The 22,841-nt window shown below is 41.5% G+C and overlaps 1 protein-coding gene across 1 annotated transcript in view; it reads left to right on the top strand.

The window, feature by feature from the left end:
* wdr18 (WD repeat domain 18) overlaps positions 1 to 22,841 on the top strand; it is a 120,727-nt gene that overhangs the window by 56,661 nt on the left and 41,225 nt on the right. The window contains exons 6-7 of the mRNA XM_055658433.1: positions 17,838 to 17,902; positions 22,566 to 22,690. Of these exons, the coding sequence (XP_055514408.1) occupies positions 17,838 to 17,902; positions 22,566 to 22,690 (190 nt within the window). The remainder of the gene's footprint in view (positions 1 to 17,837; positions 17,903 to 22,565; positions 22,691 to 22,841) is intronic.

Raw genomic sequence — 22,841 nt, 5'->3', positions numbered from 1 at the left:
GCAAGGAGGTAGATTGATAGAATGATCAATAATAGCAAATAGCTTGATCAACTTAAAATGGATTTTTCAAGCATGTTGCTTTGATCAGAATTTTTTCTAAATGCTTTTAATTTTAACTTTGAGTGGTGTTGTTGGGTGTCAGCTCCAGAACGGTTTCAATATTTTCATCTTTCTTTTATTTCTTCTCATGGTCAATCTGAAACCCTTTTTATTCCATCTGTATAAATTGTGATACCTTTCCAATGTCATAAGTTTATTTACTAATGCTTTCCAGTTATTAATGATAAAATATTCTTAATCTGTGTGATAGCTGATTTTTTTTTTTTAAAAATGGCATAATTCCAAATCTACTTGGAACTCATTCCTTACGAAGCTTTACATAAAATGAGCACAGCACTGCCGGCACACGCCTGTACTCCAGGTCACCATCGTAGACGTGAGATTGGCCTTCCTGAAAGAGTGAACTACAGAAAGAGTGCTGTGTTCTCAAAACCCGTACAGACCTGCTGGCAAGAATATTTGCAAGCATTATTTTTAACCTCTCCTTACTCCAATGTGGGATTCTGGCCTACTTTAGGAAGATTAGTATCATCCTAGTGTCAAAGAAAAAGTAGCCTGCATGCCTAATGACTCCCATCGACTCCGACATCCCAGACAGCCTTGATCTGTAATGTACCTCCTGCTGGCCCATGGCAGTCGCTCTCCCTGGCCCTACAATCACCCCTAGAAATTCTGTATAACAGAGACAGATATGTCAGACTCCTATTTATCAACTATGGTTTTGCTTTCAACAGCGGAGAAGGGTTCCGATCAGAAATGTCACCTATCAATTCTCTTCAGAGATGCTGCCTGACCCGACCTTGTGTCCAACTTTGGTACAAACCAGCATCTTGTTCATTGATTCTCCAAACTCCTGGGCATGGCTCACAGCTCCCCCTTCTGCAACCAGATGATTTATTTCCTGATTCATAAGCTGCCGTCAGTAAGGATAAGTGACAAAACATACTCCACGGTCATTTTCAACGCGGGTCTCCTGCCCGGTTGTGTTCTCAGCTCCTTGCTATGCTCCCTATACACTCATGACTGGGACCAAATTCTGCTCTAACCCAATTTACAAGTTTACAGATGACACCACCATAATGGGCATAATCAAACAATGATGAGACTGAGTTCAGGAAGGCAATAGAGAGGTGAGCAGCATGATGTCAAGACAACCACGTCTCTCTCCATGACAGCAAAATGAAGGAGCTGGCCATTGACTTGACGACGTGGGGTGGAGCACACTCCCCAGTCTGTCTCAGTGGTGCTGAAGTGCAGATGTCCTTGAAGTTTCTTGATGTAAATATTACCAACAATTTCTTCTGTTGCAATCACATTAAGGGTACGGCCAAGAAAGTACACGGTGCCTCTACTTCCTCAGAAGAATAAGGAAATTTGGCATGTCTCCAATAATTCTTAACATATCAGATGCACCATAGAACGCATCCTATCTCGATGCATCGCAGCTTGGTATGACAACTGCTGTGCCCATGACAGCAAGAGATTGCGGAGAGTAGTGAGTACAGTACAGACCCGTGCATTACACAAACCCCCACCCCCATTGACTCCATCTGTACTTCATGCTGCCTTTGGAAAGCAACCAATATAATCAAGGATCACTCGCACCCCATTGATTCTCTCTTCTCCCCTGTCCCGTCGGGCAGACGAAACAAAAGCTGGAAAGCATGTACAACCAGATTTTAGAGTAGCTTCTTCCCTTTTGTTATCATATTCTGGAACGGACCTGTGGTTTGCTAGGGCTTAATTCCTGATCTTCCAATCTACCTCATTGCGGCTTTGCACTTTTTAATCTGCATTTTCTCCATTGCTGTAACTGTATATAATGCATTTTGTTTATTTTCTCTCTTGCACTGCCTGTTGTGCCCATGTATAGTGTAATTTGCCTGGATAACAAGCAAGGCAAATTTTCACTGAATTTCATAATAAACCACTACCAATATGAAACCCAGCAAAAACTGTAAAATCTGCTGTCACAAAATCTCCGTTTCATCAAATACTGCTTTGCATGACTGTGTATTTCTGGAAAGTGTCTTGGGGGGGTTTTTCCTGGACTTTGTGGATTTCTCTCCATTCGGAATGGGATAAAAATCAGCCACTGTTTTTTTCTCAATGGTAATGTGATTCAGTTTTCAAAATTTTACATGTAAAATATTTTTTTTAAATCGGCAGATGCTGTAAATCTGAAATAAAAAGAGAAAATGCCTTAAAGAAATAGCAGGTCAGGTAGCACTCACGGGAAGAGAAAAAGTTAACATTTCAGGTCTCGGATCTTTTTCCAGAACTGGGAAAGAGAATGATATCGGTTGGTTTTCTGTGTGAGTGAAGATGGGGAGGGGTGTGCAAAAAATGTGAATGTCTGTAACAGTGAGGATTGTAATGGCTTAATGGGAGCAGTTGTTTGGTCTGTACAATGTGTTGTTAATGATAAGGTTGTGGGACCTTCCGACAGGCCAGACTTGTATGAGTAGGATAAGAATATGGTCGTGTTCCTTTGTATCTCAGTAAAGACCCCAGTTCTGTAATGTGTAGGAAGAAACTGCAGGTGCTGGTTTAAACCAAAGATAGACACAGAAAGCTGGAGTAACTCAGCGGGCCAGGTAGCATCTCTGGAGAGAAGGAATGAGTGAGGTTTCGGGTCGAGACCCATTCCTTCTTTCCAGAGAGGCTGCCTGTCCTGCAGAGTTACTCCAGCTTATTGTGTCTATGTCCAGTTCTGTAATCTCAGGGTTTCTGTGCTTCTCTGATTCTAGCCTCTTGCAAGTCTTCATGTTTAGTCTTTGGAAATGATGTTGCAGGCTGTCAGGGTCCTAACCTCTGACATCATCTTAATTCTCCTTTCTCTTGTTACCTTCTCCTTTACTCCTTTAAAAACTGGCCTTTTTATTGAGTTTTTGGTCATCTTTTATGGTGGATATTAATCCTGCGATAATATAAACACAAGTTGTTTTGTCATAATCGTTGCTTCGAGGCTCTGCTGAAAGTATGTTTTTCACCTCTCTCCCTCGCCACCTAACACACTGAAAGTGATCATCTAAAAATTATATTTGAGCCCCAATGCAATATGAAGTTAAGTGCTTTTATTGGCATCATGAATGCAATATTGGAAAACTGTTAATGGGGAGAAAATTAAAATCATAATTGCATTGTTAATAATTTATGCCGTTAATTAGTGCATGCCGCCAGCTGAAATAATAATGAATGTGAGCTCCCATGTGTTTATGATTAATTACTTTTTGTGGACACTTCATTTAAACTGTAATCTGAATCTGAGCCAAATAGGGCTAAACCATGCAGATGAAGCTGTTAAACATCAATCATTATTCCAATTGCTTGGCATACAACTAGTTTAACCTTCTATGTTAGCATCTGAAGAACAAATAAATAAATTATCATCATGAAGTCTCTCTTTCAGAAGCTGTCTGACAAGTTATTAGCACAGTAGGTTTATTTTCACCCTGTTGAATTTAGATTGTTTCTCAATGCATCAACTATTCTACCTTTAAGTCAATCTTAAGGTTCTGCAACTGTTGGGGGCAGCTTGCGTGTTGCATTGACGTTCTGAACTGCCACTCTTTGCTTGACCAATTATGTGCCCTCTCTGTTCTGGCCTTGTTTATTGCTGAAATCTTAGCCCTTTACCAGGTGATCTTGTGTCTCTTTCCTCATCCCCTCCACAGTCCCTTAAATTATATGGTCTTGACCAGGGTAACCACCATTGTAACCTCCTGTACCACATGGCATCGAACAGCAATTTATAGGTTCCAGTTTATTGAATGAGATCCAGGTTAACCTTGCTTCACAGCTAAGGCTGTGAGACTCACAACAATGTCCGAAGGTAGCGCATGTCAAATGCCTCTTTTTTTCTCTCGTATATTTTGTTAGGTATCATTATGTAGCAGCTCTACCTCATTGCAGGGATGACCACATCTTTGAGTCGATATCTGTTGTATTGCGACATCCTGTGAAACTCATCTGTCTGAGATTTTAAAATATTCCACAGTCCCTCTATCTTCTACATTTCATAGCATCCATATTAGGTACCTTATTTATCATCTTTCCCTTCCAGGTATAACATATAACAATTACAGCACGGAAACAGGCCATCTCGGCCCTTCTAGTCCGTGCCGAACACTTACTCTCACCTAGTCCCATCTACCTGCACTCAGACCATAACCCTCCATTCCTTTCCCGTCCATATACCTATCCAATTTATTTTTAAATTATAAAATCGAACCTGCCTCCACAACTTCCACTGGAAGCTCATTCCACACAGCTACCACTCTCTGAGTAAAGAAGTTCCCCCTCATGTTACCCCTAAACTTTTGTCCCTTAATTCTCAAATCAGGTATACCAAGTTGTGTTTTATATTGAATTCCAATTACCACCCATCTGACAATCGGCAACCTTCAGATTCATTCCAAGCACAAAGCAATTTCTGAATTAGCTGAAAAATCATTAATTGTTGATTGATCATTTAATTCTAAATCTTTAATATACACCACTCAGCTAACTTTGGATGTTACCTGTTACAGTCCCTTTCATTACATAGCTTCCACATTTCTGCCCAAACTGCAACCTTCTCCATTACTACTGTGCAATTAGTTGGCCAAATGGCAAGTGCTAGTTGATTTAATATTCCTTAATTTCTCTATTGCTCAAGAATATACTAGTTAGTCATATACATTCTTATTGACCCTTTGGGGCAGAGAATTTCAGACACTTACAGTTAAACAGCTGATCTCTTATGCTAACTCTGAGGTTTGGTCTAGGTTATATTTTTGGAAATGAAGGATTGGAATCAATAAAAACAAACCCTAGATACGAATCACTTGTGTGTTTTTGCCATCTGCCAGAAACACAAAGCGTTCTTGGGGAAAAAAAATCAGAATTCATTAATTGAAGATCTTCTTTCAATTATGCATGGCACTAAAACCAATTCAGTCAAAGCATGCTGATCCCTAAAATAGCCCATAATACTCACTCGCATGAGACCCATTACAGAAGAACAGTTTTGAAAGGGCAGGATGATTGAAATGGAAAAATAATTTTCATTGTGTGCATTGTGATGGCTCAGGAGAATTCCTTGCATAGCATTTACAGTGAAGGGTGAATTTGATGAACTAAATCATTGTCTACCACTGTAAATCGGACTCTGCTAGGAACTGAAAATTGTAAAGATTATACTACACAACAGCTTTCAAAACAAAAACTTGCTATTACCAGACTGGTACTGATTTACCTTTTGTTCTTCTGCTGTTTTTAACCTTGATGCTATTCTCTCCTGTAGATTTTGACCTTCACTTTTGAACAGAAATCACTAGTACATTTTGTGCGATGTGACTTGTCTGCTATATTAACGTATGCGAAAACCCTTTTAAAAAGAATAATGATGCTGTTAAAACAGCTGAATAATTTCACACAAATATTACTCTGTGATGTTACACGTTGTTCCATACATATCGATCTGTACAATTCTGTGCAAATTCTTACAAAACCATTTGAATGATAATGAGCGATGTGATTTCATCAAGGACAGATATACAATATAATAAAAAGAAGAAATAAATGTAATATTTCCCAACATGAATGAAAATTAGTATTAAAATCTGAATTTGAAATCATTTCCATACACTTTAAGATAAACAATCTTTATAAGTGGACAGTGTGGATTATGTTTTGTTTTAAAAGCAGAATTAGTGTCGATTTTGATCAGGATTCCTTCAGATCCTGATGTTAAATGAATGGTTGGCTTCATATTTATTGGCCTCGCATCTAACTTTTCCTTTCTCATTAACCTTTTCCAGCCCAACAATGTTCCAAAATATTTAGCTTCAGATGATTAAAACCTAAGCTGTGGAATTCAAGGTTTAAATCTCACCAATTTGGTTTCAACAGTGTTTAATTGTCATATTCACAGCAGCGTAACAGATATGCAAACACAGTACTCAATAGATAACATAATAAAACAAACAAAAGTTCAACGAATAAATAAAACAATATGAGTGCAAAATAATACAAACATGGTTTCTTTATAACTATGTGTAATCCAGTGAAATACATTTTTTGCATCAATTCAGCAAGATTCTCACCCTACATCCCCCAGTTAGTACAGAATGTATCGAATAGCCCACTTAGTCTATATGTAAGAGGTGTCATTTTGGTGCCAGTTTACAATCCCAACTGCAACTGGCCACATAGGCCTGTTGCAGCTATTTGCCTCCATTCCGACCCTCCCGCGAACCATCGTCCCTCTTCAGCCCTTGTTCCCCCGCTCCCTGGTCTTAAAGCCCTTTCCAAGGGTTCATTCCAAAGTTCATTCCAAGAGTTCTCCTGAGTTTGCCCTGATTCGAACTCGGAGATTTACGGTAATGGCCACTCGTCGGTACTCGGGGCTGTTGTGGACATTTTTCATCGTGTTGAAAAATCTTCACGCGTATTCCTGTGCTTACCTGCCGTCTTTAGGGCTAAGAAACGTCCCCGAGCTCCGACATACCCGCTACGTTAATTCTCCGTGCTTACCACGAGTTTGTTTTTTTTTTAAACTCGGGAGAGTTTAGCCATGATCATATTGAATGGCGGTGCAGGCTCGAAGGGCCGAATGGCCTACTCCTGCACCTATTTTCTATGTTTCTATGAGAGCTCTTGGAATGAACTAGTACCGTGGGACAGGGCTTTTACTGATTTTGAAAGCAAGGTTTTTATTCTGGCACCATTCAATCACATGATCGATTTCCCTCTTATACTGTGGTTGTTAACAGTTATTGGTCCCGCAGCGACGTTAACATCAATGAATTTAAAGATGGAGTTGAAACCGTGTCCGGCTGACAAGGTAATTGGATGGGGTGATGGTGTTGAACGCCAAGCTATAGTCTTGTTTTACTGTTCATGCCGTCCTGTGCGGAATGGGGAGTCAGCGATTCCCCATTGATCTATTGTGGTGGCACGCAAATTGTAGTGGGTCCTGGCTCTTGTTATGGTAGGAGTTGATATGTACCATAACAACCACCCATAAAAATATACTACTTAAGACTGTACATCTCGGTAGAGGTATAAGCATTAAATTGTAGTGTGACTAATCAATCCTTTTAATTTGGAAGAGGATCAGGAGTAATAAAAATTGAAAGTGCTTTCAGCATTTTCTGTTTTAATTTCCGATTTTCAATGTCTGCAATTTTTTGATTTTTTATTTACTGAGGTTCAAGGGTCCTTTTCTACATTCCATCGGAAATGTGGCGCCAGCAGAAATCTAGACAAGGATACTTAAGACAATGAAGATTTTCTGTGTAGCTATGGACTGGATGAGATTTGTCAGTTGTTAACGATTTCAGTCACTAATAACATCAGCTGTCAGGTAATGTCTGGTAGTAGAAACAACTGCAGCTGCTGGTTTATACCAAAGATAGACACAATGTGCAGAAGTAACTCAGCAGGTCAGGCAGCATCTATGGTGCAAAAGGATGGATGACATTTCAGGTCAGGACCCTTGAGGAAGAGTCCCGGCCATAAATGTCACCCATCCTTTTGGGTGACCCACCATAGATGCTGCCTCGCCTGCTGAGTTTCTCCTGCACTTGGTGTGTATCTTAGGCAATGTCTGGTGCTGACCTGAAGTGTGTGAGAGAGATACATTTTAGCATGAATTAAATCTTGGCATAGCATTAGTGCAGCCATTTCAATAACTTGTTTCTAGAAAGAAGCCTTTTTAACGAGCTACTGAAAAACGGGCGGATTGTATTTATGCATTGAAATCAAAAAGGTGGTAATTGATGTGCCAGTAATATTTGTGTTTGCCAGTCATCTTTGAATTCCATGATCAAACTACCACTTAGCCATCGTGGTTTCTGCGATGCCGTTTTTCTTGTAGCAGTTCCTGATTGATGTTATTAATTTCCTTCGAGGATTGTTAACATAGGCTGGGAATATCCAGTAAATGATCAGCAGACTTAGTTTAATAAATTCTGCCTCTGATTTGCCTTGATTGGCAGTAAGTTACATGTGCTAATTTTTTAGACACGAGTCTTTTCTTTTAATGTCAAATGATGTGTTCATAGCATTTGATTTTTTTTTCTAATGGTATTTCGTATTGTGGCGGTCCCTGGGGGGTAGGCCACTCCTTGGATCATCCCCCTCGCCGATTGAGGGACAGGGGCGTTGGTCTGCCACGGGGTTTACCGGTCGACTCCCGAGGGGTAGAGATAAGAGTGTCGGTGTGTGTTCTTGGACTGTTGGAATTAAAAAGCTTCTTTTGAATCCGCCTGGCGTCCGGTCTTTTCCTGACCTTGACCAGGCCACTACAGTATATCTATTTGTGTCTCCAATTCGTCATTGTCTCCATTTACCTGTTTCCATCCTTTTTCCATTATTCTAATAAGTTGTATGATTGCAGATAACTAAACCCTACCATTGCATGCATTTGGGCACAGCTGGAATTGTGGTTCTCTTGATTCGGTTCCATGCTCAAGTTGCCTGACTCTTATAAGAGGGTTGTACCCTTTCTATAAGGAAAGGAAAAAATCAACCTATGTACTTTGTAAGTATTGCTGTGACGGAATCTTAAACAGGTGCACAGATACAGATGACACTAAAGAAGGGTAGTTTTGCAGATAGCGAAGATGGTTGTCAAAAATTGCAACAGAATCTTGATTGTTTGCGCAGGTGGGCTGTGGAATGGTTAATGCAGTTTAATGCAGATATGTGTGAGGTGTTGCATTTTGGGAAGTCTAACCAGGACAAGACCCACACAGAGCTCTGGGGAGTGTTGTAGGTCGGATGGATCTAGGAGGGCAGGTACATTGACCCTTCAAAGTGGTGTCACAGGTCAATAGGGCGATCAAGTAGACTTTTTGCACATTGGCCTTCAAGTCAAGGTACTGAGTATAGAAGTTGGGAGGTTATGTTAAATTTGTGCAAGGCATTGGTGAGTCCACATTTGGATTATTGTGGCTGGTTTTGATCATCTGTTATAGGAAAGATGTTATTAAGCTGGAAAGTGTACAGAGGGAATTTACGAGGATGATGCCAGGACTTGAGGGCTGAGGAATAGGGAGTGGTTGGGCTTTATTGCTTGTAGCGCAGGAGGATGAAGGGTGATCTTATAGGTGTGTAAGATCATGAGAAGAATAATAGGGTAAATACACCATTTTTTACCCATAGTAGGGGAATCAAGAATCCGAGAACGTGGGTTTGAGGTGAGGGGGGGGAAAGATTTAATCGGAACTTGAGGGGCAATTTTTTTACACAAGGGCGGCAGGTATATGGAACAAAATGCCAGAGGAGGTAGTTGAGGCAAGTACTATCACTATGTTTAAAAAAAACCCAATTAGCTTTTTAATTTAAATTTAGCTAGCTTTACCGTGGAATCTGAACACACGATAAATCTATTTAATGCCTCTCTTAACATCCTTAAGTTCCCTTCACCATGTTGGCCTCTATTCCCATCATGCTTCCCCAGTATTTAAGCTCTTGGGTTAAATATATTACAAACTGCTCATCTTTCTTATCATTTTCAGAATTCCACACATCAGCAACTCCTCAGCTTTTTTTTTGATGTTCCCAATCTCTAGGTGCTTGTGTTCACTCATTTAACTAGATAACCCTGATTTCAGTTTATTCCCGTGGTCACCCCGGTTTTACCCTGCCAGAGACATTCCTTTCCCCTACCCCCCGTGTAGCTTTTTTTTGGGTCTCCTTTCCAGTTCTAACAAAAGGTCAGAACCTAAAACACTAACTCTGCTTCCCTTACAACTATTGCAGGCTGACCTGCTGAGTATTTCCAGCATTTTCAGATTCATTGTGTTTGTTTAGTTCAGTTTAGAGATACAGTGTTGAAACAGGTCCTTCGGCCCACCGAGTCCGCACCAATCAGTGATCCCCGCACATTAACACCATCCTACATACACTAGGGACAATTTACAATTATACCAAACCAATTAACTTACATACCTGTACGTCTTTGGAGTGTGGGAGGAAACCGAAGATCTCGGAGAAAAGCCACACGGTCACGAGGAGAATGTACAAACTCCGTACAGACAGCATCCGCAGTCGGGATCTAACCTGATTCTCCGACGCTGTAAGCGCTGTAATGCAGCAACTCTACCGCTGCGCCCCCCCCCCCATGCCGCCCTTTTGTCTTTTGATCTCTGTTAAATACTGTGCGGCAAATTGATGTAAGCCTTACTGCATTTTGAATTACATGGCAGAGTTTTAATTGCAGTGGATCTATAAAAAAAGTGGAAAGAACTTTAAGATCTAGATCCAATGGTGGCTTTTCTATAACTACCAATGCTGAGGCCAGTTTCCACAGGACAGTCTGAAGGTTAAATTGGATTCATCTGATTAGCCGGGTCCTTTGTCATTCAGGCATTTTAATGATTTTAAACAAAAAAAAGAAAAATACAGCTTAATATTATTGTTTACCAAGATAAGAAAAATAAAATGTCAATAATTTAAATACAAGGGATACAAATCATGTATAGAGATGATGAACTGCATTTTATGGTTAAGGATGAAATGAATATGAATCATTTTATTCCGAGATCGGTTGCACTCTACAATGGCAGCAGGACATAAATATAGTGTGACTACAAAAGCAGTTTCCATTATAATTGTAGACCTAAGTATTTATAGTGGAAATATAAAAATGAGGACAGATTGTACTTTTTCTCCTGGAGATGTGCGGCACGGTGCGGAGTGGCAGAGTTGCTGCCTTACACCTTCACAGACCCAGGTTCAATTCTGGCCATGGGTGCTTGTCTATACGGAGTTTGTATGTTTGCTCCATGACCTGCTTGGGTTTTCTCCGGGATCTCTGCTTTCATCCCACACTTCCAAAGCGTGCAGGTTTGTAGGTTAATTGGCTTTGTGTTATTGTAAATAAGATAGTGTTAGTGTGTGGGGATTGCTGGTCGGTGCAGCCTCAGTGGGCCGAAGGGCCTATTTTCGAAGATGTATCTCTAAACTATATTTGCCCAATTTACTTTCTTGATCGTTCAACCTCCTTTATCTGAAGACCCCATTTAGTGTTGAATACATTGTACAACGCCACAATATTTGTGTGTTATGTGCAGCATATCTATCTGCTTCATGTCAGCATCAAAACAGTTAAAATCATTTATTTGTTTCCCTCATTTTGTTCTGAAGACCTGTATAGATTTCAGCCAAAAGTTGGGTATGACACTATAGCAACAATCGAACACAGTCGCTCCATTTTGATGCAATGATCTGGAAAGTGCATGTCCAAGAGGATTATCTCGAACTTGTACCAATGTGCCTTTGAAAGTATTGTGATGAGAGACATCTCAGCCTTGAATGGCAATGCCTCTGCTTCTGACCACCGGGATTGCACCAGTGCATTCCGGGCTCATCATTCCCTTCCCATGATAGACACAAATTGCAGGAGTAACTCAGCAGGACAGGTAGCATCTCTGGAGAGAAGGTTATATTTCGGGTCGAGACCTTTCTTCAGACCCAAGTCGTCACCCATTCCAACTCTCCAGAGATGCTGCCTGTCCCTCTGAGTTACTCCAGCATTTTGTGTCTATCTTTGGTTTAAACCAGCAGTTCCTTCCTACACACTCCCTTCCACTGATATTGGCGTTGCTTTGTTATGTTCACGTTTACTAAGATATAGTAGATAAAACTTTGTTTTGTGTGCTGTCCTGTCAAATTATGCCATACATGAGTACGTTCAAACCAGACACAAGAACAACAGGCAGTGCCAAGAGAAAATTAAGCAATGCAGAATATAGTGTTTCCACTTTAAATTTTACCTGAGACTTTATAGATACAGCGTGGAAACAGGCCCTTCAGCCCACCGAGTCTGCACTGATCAGCGGCCTGCACATCTACACTAGCACTATCTTACACACTAGGGAGAATTTACAATTTTTACCGAAGCCAATTTACCTACATACCTATATGTCTTTGGAAACCGGAGCACCCGGAGGAAACTCAGGCGGTCACAGAGAACGTACAAACTCCATGCAGACAGCATCAGTATTCAGGATCAAACTAGGGTCCCTGGCACTGTACGGCAGCAACTGTGCAGCCACTGTTAATTGACAGAAGGTGTCTGGCCGTCTAAGTTCTCCCGGCACCTTGTGTTTTGCTCAAGATTCCAGCATTGGTTTTCTCTGGTGTCTCCTTGATTGTGTTGGCTGTTTTCACGAGGCAGCATGTTGTATAGATGGAGCTGATGCAGGAGGAAGGAAAGGCTTGCTTACATCCAGTCCATCTTCACGATGCTTTGCATCAGGAAGGCTGGAAATTTCGTCAAGGATTCCTGCCACTCCGGCTATTTCCTTTTCTGTCTTATACCTTCTAGGAGAAGGAGCAATGGCTTGTAAACTCAGCAGGTTTTTCTCGTTTGCTATTTAACTTCTGAACCAATCTCCTCTTTCACACTCCATTCCCAAAAGGTACTGCCACATACTCTCATTCCACTTTTCACTGTACCGCGATACATGCGACAATAAACTAAACTGAACTGAACCTCATTCGGTTATTACTTTAATATTGGCTTGAACTTCTCAGATTTTTACACTGCTGTCTTTGCACCATTTTGCTGCTTTGTACTCATCATATCTACTGTATTTATCATTATTTTATGTATATTGTACACTTTGCAATTCACGTGAACAAGGGATTGCATCGCATCCTAGTGCATATAATAATAAACTAATCTATTATCCTTGCTTGAAGCCCAAGATTTACAAGTAAAATCCCTTTGCAATACATAGAAACATAGAAACATAGAAATTAGGTGCAGGAGTAGGCCATTCGGCCCTTCGAGCCTGCACCGCCATTCAATATGATCATGGTTGATCATCCAACTCAGTATCCCGTACCTGCCTTCTCTCCATACCCTCCGATCCCCTTGGCCACAAGGGCCACATCTAACTCCCTCTTAAATATAGCAAATGAACTGGCCTCAACTACCCTCTGTGGCAGAGAGTTCCAGAGATTCACCACTCTCTGTGTGAAAAAAGTTCTCCTCATCTCGGTTTTAAAGGATTTCCCCCTTATCCTTAAGCTGTGACCCCTTGTCCTGGAAGCATTAAATGCTAATTGATATTAAACTTTTTGCTTAACTGCACCAATTGCGCTTGTGAACATAAAAGTGCGTAAGCATACTCAAACTTTGCATCAGAATATTGCAAAGAGAAAGTTCTTCAGACGCCGAAACTCTTAAATGAAAAAACGATGAAGGTACTGACGAGCCCCAAGCTGGCTCTTGCCAAGGGTAAGCTGAAGTACAGCCTCTGCTTGGCCGAGTACAGTGCCTTGGAGCTCCCACACAGCACCGAAAGACTAGCACGTTGCCAATTTCCTCAGCTTTCAGGTTGGGAACTCTGCCTGCTGAGCTAGTGCCAGGTTAGTCCCTGTGCCCTGGAATTCAATGGCCTGTTCTAATTCATCTTAAAATTGATTATCAGCAAACTCAATATCAAGTTAAACATTTGCATTAAAAATCCCACCAATCTTTATTCTACTTTTCTCTCCTTCTCTTTACCTTTCCACCACTCCCACAGCACTCAAACTATAGCGCGTGTGCAGTGTGTTCATCTCACTGTCACAACTTGCTATTAGGAAGCAGTTTGATGCATGGGAACTGCAGATGCTGGTTTACACCGAGGATAGACACAAAATGCTAGGGTAACTGAGTGGGACAGGCAGCGTCTCTGCATAGAAGGAATGGATGTTGTTTTGGGTCGAGACCCTTCAGATTGAGTCAGGGGAGAGGGAGACAGAGATCAGGAGATGTTGGTGTGAAAATGAGACATCAAAGGGGATAGTGTCCAGGGAAAATGTAGAATAGATCATTGTTAGCTGGAAAAAGGTGACAACGAAGCATACAGAGATAACATTTAATCAGGGGGTCAGTCAGAATGGTCGGAGAACCACGAAGGGGGAGGGATGAAGAGATAGCAAGGGTTACTTGAAGTTAGAGAAGTCAATATTCATACCACTGGGGTGTAAGCTGCTCAAGCGAAATATGAGGTGCTGTTCCTCCATTTTGCGCTGGGCCTCACCCACAGTGGAAGCGGCCCAGGACGGAAAAGTCAGTATGGGAGGGGGAGTTAAAATGTTTGGCAATTGGGAGATCGGGTAGGTTATGCGGACTGAGCGGTGTAGAAAATAAACCACACGTTGCTGGAGTAACTCAGCATGTCGGGCAGCCACTCTGGAGGACGTGCCTAAGTGATGTTTTGCGCCGGGACAATTCTTCAGACAATGGACCCTTCAGCGGAATTGAATATTCACTTTCCATCATCACCTCCATTGTTGACTTTATGATTAAAAAATGGTGATTGAAGTAGCTGACAATGGTTGGATCTGGTAGACTCTCTTGAGGAACATTTGTGGTGATGTCTTGGGTCTGCAAGCTACCTAATCATATTGCTATGTGTCAACTTGGAGTGGTTTCTCCTTGATGCCCCAGTCTTGCTTCACTGTATTCCTCAGTGACATGTGTGTTCACTTTTAAAATGTAGACATGATTGACTTACCCAAGAATGACAATTGACTTTGGGATTGCAGATGTCTGAGCACCACTCCGGCACACTCATTGATAAAATACCTGAAGTACACAATCAATTAGAGGATTTTAGGTTCTGTATAATATAAAGTTGCTTTTTCGGGCTCTGGTTAAAGTGCAGGGAAATAAAAACTTCAAAAAATAGATGGGATTGAGAGGGCTTAATGGAATTTTACTGCACTTGCTTAACCATCGCTGCTGAGCTCAAAGCAGTCATTTAAGTGCAATGTAAGTGCAGATCGTGTGACATTCTGCCAGGAGTAGAAGGAAGTGACAGTGTGTTAGTCTTTGAAATTAATTTATTTAATTATCTGAAGAGTGCAATAATTCAGTGGTAGAGTTTTATTGCTTAAAAATTGTGCAATATATTTTAAAAAATCACCATTAGCCTGCCTTTTTTAAAGAAGCAGTGATATATTCATGTGAAGAACTGAGGCTATTGGCACTCGATGCCATCTTGATTGGGAACAGACCGAGTAGATCTAGCATTCAGGGATTTATTTTATTTGATGAGTCATTAGATTGAATAAACAAGGGGAAAAAAATTGCAATGGTTGTTTCAAGCAAGGTAACCAGTATAAAAGTATTTCCTAATTCTCCCCAAGAGCATGGTGGCTTTCTTAAATGTTTACTGTCCTTGTGAGAGAGTTCTAGTGTTTTGACCTTGTAGTAATGAAGTGTTGGTGACATAGATTTGTGCAGGAAGGAACTGCAGATGCTGGTTTACACCAAAGTTAGATACACAATGATACTGCCTGTCCCGCTGAGATACAGAGTAACTCAGCGGGACAGGCAACATCCCTGGAGAAAAGGAATAGGAGATGTTTCGGGTCGGGTCGGGTCGCGACCTGACCCGCTGGGTTACTCCAGCATTTTGTGATTATATTTCAGGTCAGAATGGTGTGTAACTTGGAGAGACTGCATGAAGTAGAGACTTGTTCCTGCTGAGCTTGCCCTTCTGGGAGTTGTGAATCTGACAGAAGGGGTCAAAATATCATAGCGATTAACCACGTTGAGTATTGTAGGTGTTACACATGACACCCACTGAGCACAGGTACTGGAGCAAATGTTCAGGTTTAGACATGTTATACCCTGTCAGATCAATGCAGTTGTATTTATGTGTGTCATGTGAATGATGGCCTGCATGTGGGTGTCAGGATAGTGTTGGTGAACTTGTAACAAGTGGTGTTTTAGTTTAGTTTATTGCCATGTGTACCGAGGTATAGCGAAAAGCTTTTGTTCCGTTCTAACCAGCCAGCAGAAAGACAGTAGGGTGATTTCACCAAATGTCAAATGAGCGTAGATCCCCCCTCACGTGACCGAAAAATTTAACTGGAGGACATATGTCACTTCGGTACATGTTAGTGAATGGGGAAACACGCACTTTCACACCCGTTAAAAACATGGAAAACGGCCGATTTTTGAGCTGAAAATTTCTGTACTAGTCGGGGTGACCGTGAAGCACAGCGACCTAAATTTTCAGGCAAAAAAAGATAGAAAGTAAGGTAATTACAAGAGGGAACTGAAGGTGGAAAAACAGCGGAAGTGAACAGCAGACATTTGCCGTGGAGATTTAAAGGTCCAAAATATCGGGAATTATCGCGTTTGCTCGCTGAATTTCATCAAAAGTAAGGCATTGTTAACTTACTTTTGATGTTTTCCATGTTTTTAACGGGTGTGAAAGTGCGTGTTTCCCCATTCACTAACATGTACCGAAGTGACATATGTCCTCCAGTTAAATTTTTCGGTCACGTGAGGGGGGATCTACGCTCATTTGACATTTGGTGAAATCACCCTATACATGATTCCAATCGAGCCATCCACAGTGTACAGGTATATGATAAAGGGAATAAACTGAATAATGTTTAGCAAAGTACGATCAAATATAGTCCAAGGGTCTCCAATGAGGTAGATGGTAGCTCAGGACCACTCTCTAGTTGGTGGTAGGATGGTTCAGTTGCCTGATAACAGCTGGGAAGAAACTGTTCCTGAATCTGAAGGTGTGCATTTTCACACTTCGATACCTTTTGCTGATGGGAGAGCGGAGAAGAGGGAGTGGTCAGGGTGCGACTCGTCCTTGATTATGTCGGTGGCCTTGTCGAGGCAGCGCGAGATGTAAAAGTGTTGAATGAGATTTTTGCGTTTACCAGTATTTCTCTTTAAAAAAGCGTAATGTGTTGATGCTCTGAGAATATTTTTAATATTGCTTGAATTTCCTTTCATTCCACTCTACATTGGTAGGTTGTTTACAGGATACTGTCAAAATATCAATAGAAATTATCATTTTTGTTTGCTGCGCATCTACTTTGCAGTTTATGCAGAATGTTCAGTAGACCGTGGACATGGCATGCACTGCTGTGCTTGTCAGTACAGGACCGCCAATGCTGAAGATTTCTAGAGAAAAGCTGACCTGGAAAGGATTGTAAAAACGCTTGATAATTTGATGGAGCAGATGATCAGAAGAGTCAGTTACGTGGAAGGGGTGAACTAAAGGTGTAGACGCAGATAACGGAAGTTGAGAGCCGAATGAATACTTCATTGATTAAGACTTTGACTGCTGTGTGCTTGCTGAGCTGATTCTCATTCTAAGCAGCATGTTATTTATTGCTTTATAACTGAACTTTAACCACTCTCATCAGCATCGGTGCTGGAGCAAGGTTTATGCTGCGAGATTCTTATTTTTTTTATTCCTGCAGCCTATATCCCTATCTCACATTACGTTAATCCTCCCCCGTTTAATAAGTGCTCAAAGCAATGAACTTTAGGTTGAATATTGTCGAGAACAGTCCTCACTACAGCTATACGCATTGAAGCATGTTGTGATGGTAAACTTTGTACATGATCCTACTCAGCAGTGATAATATTCAACATTTAAATTGATCCATTTGAAGCCTTACTTACTCATGATCTTAGTATTTCATTGCAAAGGCATAATCTTCTGATTACGGCTAAACTGTCTTTCATACTTTTTTCCCCATCACGTCTTGGTAGCCCAGGAGCCAAAGACCAGCGGCTTTTGCATCTTCCAGTCTCCCTCTTAAGTATTCAACGAGTAAAGGTGGGGGATGTAACACTGGGCTATTCTGCACATTCTTTACTTGGGATTGATCATTAATACAATTGCAGATTTGCAACACATAGAATTATTTTTAAATGTTTAAATAGTTTTTGTTTGTGTCTCAAAAAAAAATGTATCTTGGTCTGAGTCCATGCGCTTATAATGGATTTTTCTCATTTGCAGCCCGTTGAGAGAGAGAAGAATTTTCAGACTGATAAAGATGCCAGTCAGATATTCAAGGGACATCGGTAATTAATTGTTCATTAACTATTTAAATCGACTTTTGGCGTGTTGTTGATCGAGACGGGTGCTGTGAATGAGCTCCAATAAAACCACTGTTGGGGAGCTTCAGTTGGTTAAGTAAAGGGAATTTCACTCCGTTTCACTGATTACAAGGCAGAATGAATATTTTTTTCCAATAGACTGCCTCCCCAATACTATTTCTAAATGAATTTAAATTTTCGACATTTCTCTGTCTTTCTTTCTTTCTTTTAAAATCTTTTTATTGTGTTTTTTTTTCCCAATAGACTGCACCTCCATTCAATATGATCATGGCTGATCATCCAACTCAGTATCCTGTACCTGCCTTCTCTCCATACCCCCTGATACCTTTAGCCACAAGGGCCACATCTAACTCCCTCTTAAATATAGCCAATGAACTGGCCTCAACTACCTTCTATGACAGAGAATTCCAGAGATTCGCCACTCTCTGTGTGAAAAATGTTTTTCTCATCTCGGTCCTAAAAGATTTCCCCCTGATCCTTAAACTGTGACCCCTAGTTCTGGACTTCCCCAACATCGGGAACAATCTTCCTGCATCTAGCCTGTCCAACCCCTTAAGAATGTTGTAAGTTTCTATAAGATCCCCCCTCAATCTTCTAAATTCTAGCGAGTACAAGCCGAGTCTATCCAGTCTTTCTTCATATAACCTAATATGAGACCAGTGTCAAAATACACATTGAATATAGACCTCCACGGTCTCTATGTAAATATAGTTAAATCTTTAAAAGAAAACTTATAAATGTAAAAAAAACACATAGATAAAAAGACAAAAAGAAAAGGAAAAAAGGGAAAAACAAAACCCCCCTAAACTAAAGGGGGGGAAAAATAAATAAATTAATAATAATAACGACACTTCTCAGTTATACATGAACATACTTATACATGAAAATCATCAAACTGGGCAAATAATAAATTACCTGAACAATGTTATCAGGGACTCGAAAGAGGGAGCACATATCGCCAATTCTGGCCTCCCTCCACTGGCTCCCGGTGCACTTTCGAGTTCATTTTAAGATACTGTTATTTGTTTTTAAATCTCTGAATCGGCTCGCCCTGCCTTACCTCTCTGAGCTGCTCCACCCATACGCTCCTGCCCGGTCCCTCAGGTCAGCTGGTCAGCTCCTGGAGGTACCGAGGTCTAGTCGGAGGCTCAGAGGGGATAGAGCCTTCTCTGGTGCTGCTCCAGCACTCTGGAACACCCTGCCGTTGCACATCAGACAGGCCCCCTCTCTGTCCATCTTCAAATCCAGTGTTAAAACACATTTGTACTCCCTGGCTTTTGACCATGTCTGAGGCTTTGCTTCTGTTTGTGGTGTTTTTAATGTTTCTTTATTTTACATGTCTTTTCCTACTATTTCTTTTGATTGTTATTTTTGGTGTGTATTAACTTTTTTGTCAATGATTAGTGATGTACAGCACTTTGTTGCAGCTATGTTCGTTTTTAAAGTGCTCTATAAATAAAAATATTATTATTTATTATTATCATCTTTCACTCTATTGCATGCATTAGTGTCACTGCATTCTGTTGGTCACCATCTATAATCAGCCCATTATTAACGCTTCTAAATTATGATTCTTTCACATAGACGTTCAGCAGCAATTTCAGCTTAATTGCTCTTTATGTACACATTTCTGCAGCAAAGTCAAACATTTGAAAAAAAAACAAAGTCAAAAGCCTTTAACACTTCACCAGTATCTGACACAGCGTGTGATGAGCCTTGGCAAGCTAAATAGACAGATGCTGGCATTTACAGTAGTTGCCCTGGCAGAAAATTATTTTGAAATTTCATTAAACCTTTGAAATTGCATGCTAATTGTTGGCTGCATGAGACAGACTTGATAAATATGCAGTGGTTCAGACGGGCTCACAACTTTTGACGCATTTGCAATTTTTTCAGTGATAAAGATCCAACTCTCTTATTCAATCCCACTGACTCCCACAACTATCTCGACTACACTTCTTCCCACCCTGCTTCCTGCAAAGACTCTATCCCCTACTCCCAATACCTCTGTCTATGCCCAAGATGAGGTGTTCCATGCTTGAACGTCCAAGATGCCCTCATTCTTTAGGTAACGGGGGTACCTCTCTCCCATCATAGATGAGGCCCTCACTCGTGTCTCCTCGGTACCCCACAGCTACACCCTTGCTCCCCCTCCTCCTAGTCGCAACAGAGGCAGAGTCCCCTAATCCTTACCTTCCACCCTATCAGCCATGCAATGCATAATCCTGTGAAATTTCCACCATTTCCAACGGATCCCACCACTAGCCAAATTTTCCCATCTCCACCCGTTTCTGCCTTCCGCAGAGACGTTTCCTCCGCAACTCGCTGGTTAACTCGTCTCTTCCCACCCAAACCACCCCCTCCCCCGGTACTTTCCCTACAACTGCAGGAGATGCAACGTTGACCTGTCGCTATACCTCCTCCCTCGACTCTGTTCAGGGACCTCTGGGCTCATTTTGTGCTTGTTTCTGGATATTTATTATCAGTGCGTATCTGCCTAATTCTCTCTCCATCTCTCTCTTTCATTCTCTCTTTCTCTCTTTCTCTCTTTCTCTTTCGCTCTCTCTCTCTCTCTCTCTCTCGTTCTCTCTTTCTCTCTCTCGTTCTCTCTCTCGTTCTTTCTCTCTCTCTCTCTCTTTCTCTCTCTCTCTTTCTTTCTCCCCCCTCTCCCTTTTTCTTTCTCCCCCTCTCCCCCTTTCCCCCCTCGCTTCCCCGCTCCTCCTCCCCCCCCCCCCATTCCACAGCACATCTGCCTTCTCTGTTTAATCCCACCCTTTCTTTACCTGCCTCCTTCCTGCAATGAAGCTTTCCTAGCTGGCTTTACCTTCCAGCTTTTAGCTTGCTCAAATCTCTGTTGTGCATCCCTTGATCTGTATCCCTATTCCGTTGAGCATATCGCCTTATTTTGTTGACACAACTCTTAATTAAAATCTTCGCCCTGCCACCCATCCAAGTATCACTTGAGGTTTCCTGATGAGATTTCTTTGCTATTCTTTGTTATTCTCCATTGCTTTCTGTACTGATTGATTTAAATGGCCCTTTTCAATTCCTTTTCTTCCCTTTCCCCCGGTTAAATGTCTTACTTTTCCCTTTAAATTTCTCCCTACACGAAAAGTTGTAATACTCTAAAGTCGCCCAGATAGTGAGTAAGGTGCGAGTCCAATAAAATTCAATAAGCCTGAAACCCACTTGATTAGGATCCCATCCACAACCTGATAATGTCCTTCACCACAGGGTCATTGTATAGTTGCAGTGCTCACCATCTCCAAAATGTTTAGCAAAGCCATTCCTTGAGCAGATATCAAACCCACAACCTAACCCACCAAGAACAAGTGCCTGAAACACTACCACCTACACCACAACTCAGAAGACTAAGGAATTTTAGCTTGTTTGAAATTACTCATCCCAATCTCTATAGATGCATCATACAAAAGCATGCTATCGGTCATGCATCACAGCTTGGTTTGGCAACCGCTTAGCCGAAGAACACAAGAAATTGCAGAGAACTGTAGACACAGGCCAGCCCATCACGCAAACCTGTGGTGGGAAAGCAACCCACTTAATCAAGGACCACTTGCACCACTGCCAAGCCCTCTTCCCCATTTCCTGTCAGGCAGAAGATACAGGAGCTTGAAAGTACATACCACCAGATTCAAGGACAGCTTCTTCCCCACTGTCATCAGACTCTTGTAAGCTAAGGATGTATTCCAGATCCATCAGTCTACCTCCATGTGGCCTTCACACTCTTACTTTCATCTGAACTTTCTCCGTGACTGTCACTCTAAATTGTATTCATGTCGGGGTGATCTACCTGGATGGCATGCAAAGTAAAGTGTGTCACTTTTTCTCACAATGACAATAATAAACCAATACCAAAACAATGTTTCCCTTCAAGTCTCTCACCATTCAGACCTGGAAACATATTTCCATTGCTTCATCATTCTCAACATACATTGTTTTTGCCAGGGAGGCTTCAGACCTTCAAGAAGATAATTTACTACTACCTTCTCAGAGATGAGCAGGGATATGCATTTAACGCTGGCCAAGATAGTTGCATTCTTTAGACTTTAGAGATGCAATGTAAATACAGGCCTTTCAGCCCAACGAGTCCACTCTGACCAGCAATCACCCCAAACACTTGCACTAGGGACAATTTACAGAAGCCAATTAACCTACGAACCTGTACGTCTTTGGAATGTGGGAGGAAACTGGAGCACCCAGAGAAAACCCACGTGGTCACAGGGAGAAGATGCAAACTCAGTACAGACAGCATCTGTAGTCAGGATCGAACCCTGGTCCCTGGCGCTGTAAGGCAGCTGCTCTACCGTTGCGCCACTGTGCCACGCAACACCTGATGAAAATTGTCTGAAGAATATTCCTATTCATTGCCAGAATATCTGCGGCAAAAATTGCAAATGCATGGAGTGGATTGAGGCTTCCAGCAAATCTTTGTGGTTAAATATTCTGTGATTATAATTGTAAGTGTAACTCCCAACCAACGGAGATCTGGGTGGGGTGGTCAGTGCTAATGGGGCCATATCCCAATCAATGTCATGGGTACAGAAGAGAACATGGCAAAAATAATACATGTGGAATTGTTGAACTGATTGGGAATTTCTGTCCTCAGGAACCAGGTGACTTGCCTATCGGTCTCCATTGATGGGACCTTGCTGTTATCAGGATCGCACGATGAGACGGTGAGATTATGGGACATTCCAAGCAAGCAATGCCTCAGGACAGTTAATCACAAAGGTACAACTGAGAATGCTTGTTCGTCTAAGGTGTTTAAGCTAATTGTGAGACCTATTTGAACTTAAACATAGAGGTTCTATTATGTTCCCTTACTCTGCTTACATAATTCCATCAGTATCACTTCAGTATCGGAGTAACATTACAACATTAC

Source organism: Leucoraja erinacea, chromosome 29 (genome assembly GCF_028641065.1).
Source record: "Leucoraja erinacea ecotype New England chromosome 29, Leri_hhj_1, whole genome shotgun sequence".
NCBI classification, from domain to species: domain Eukaryota; kingdom Metazoa; phylum Chordata; class Chondrichthyes; order Rajiformes; family Rajidae; genus Leucoraja; species Leucoraja erinaceus.
This window is presented reverse-complemented; position numbering and strand designations above follow the sequence as displayed.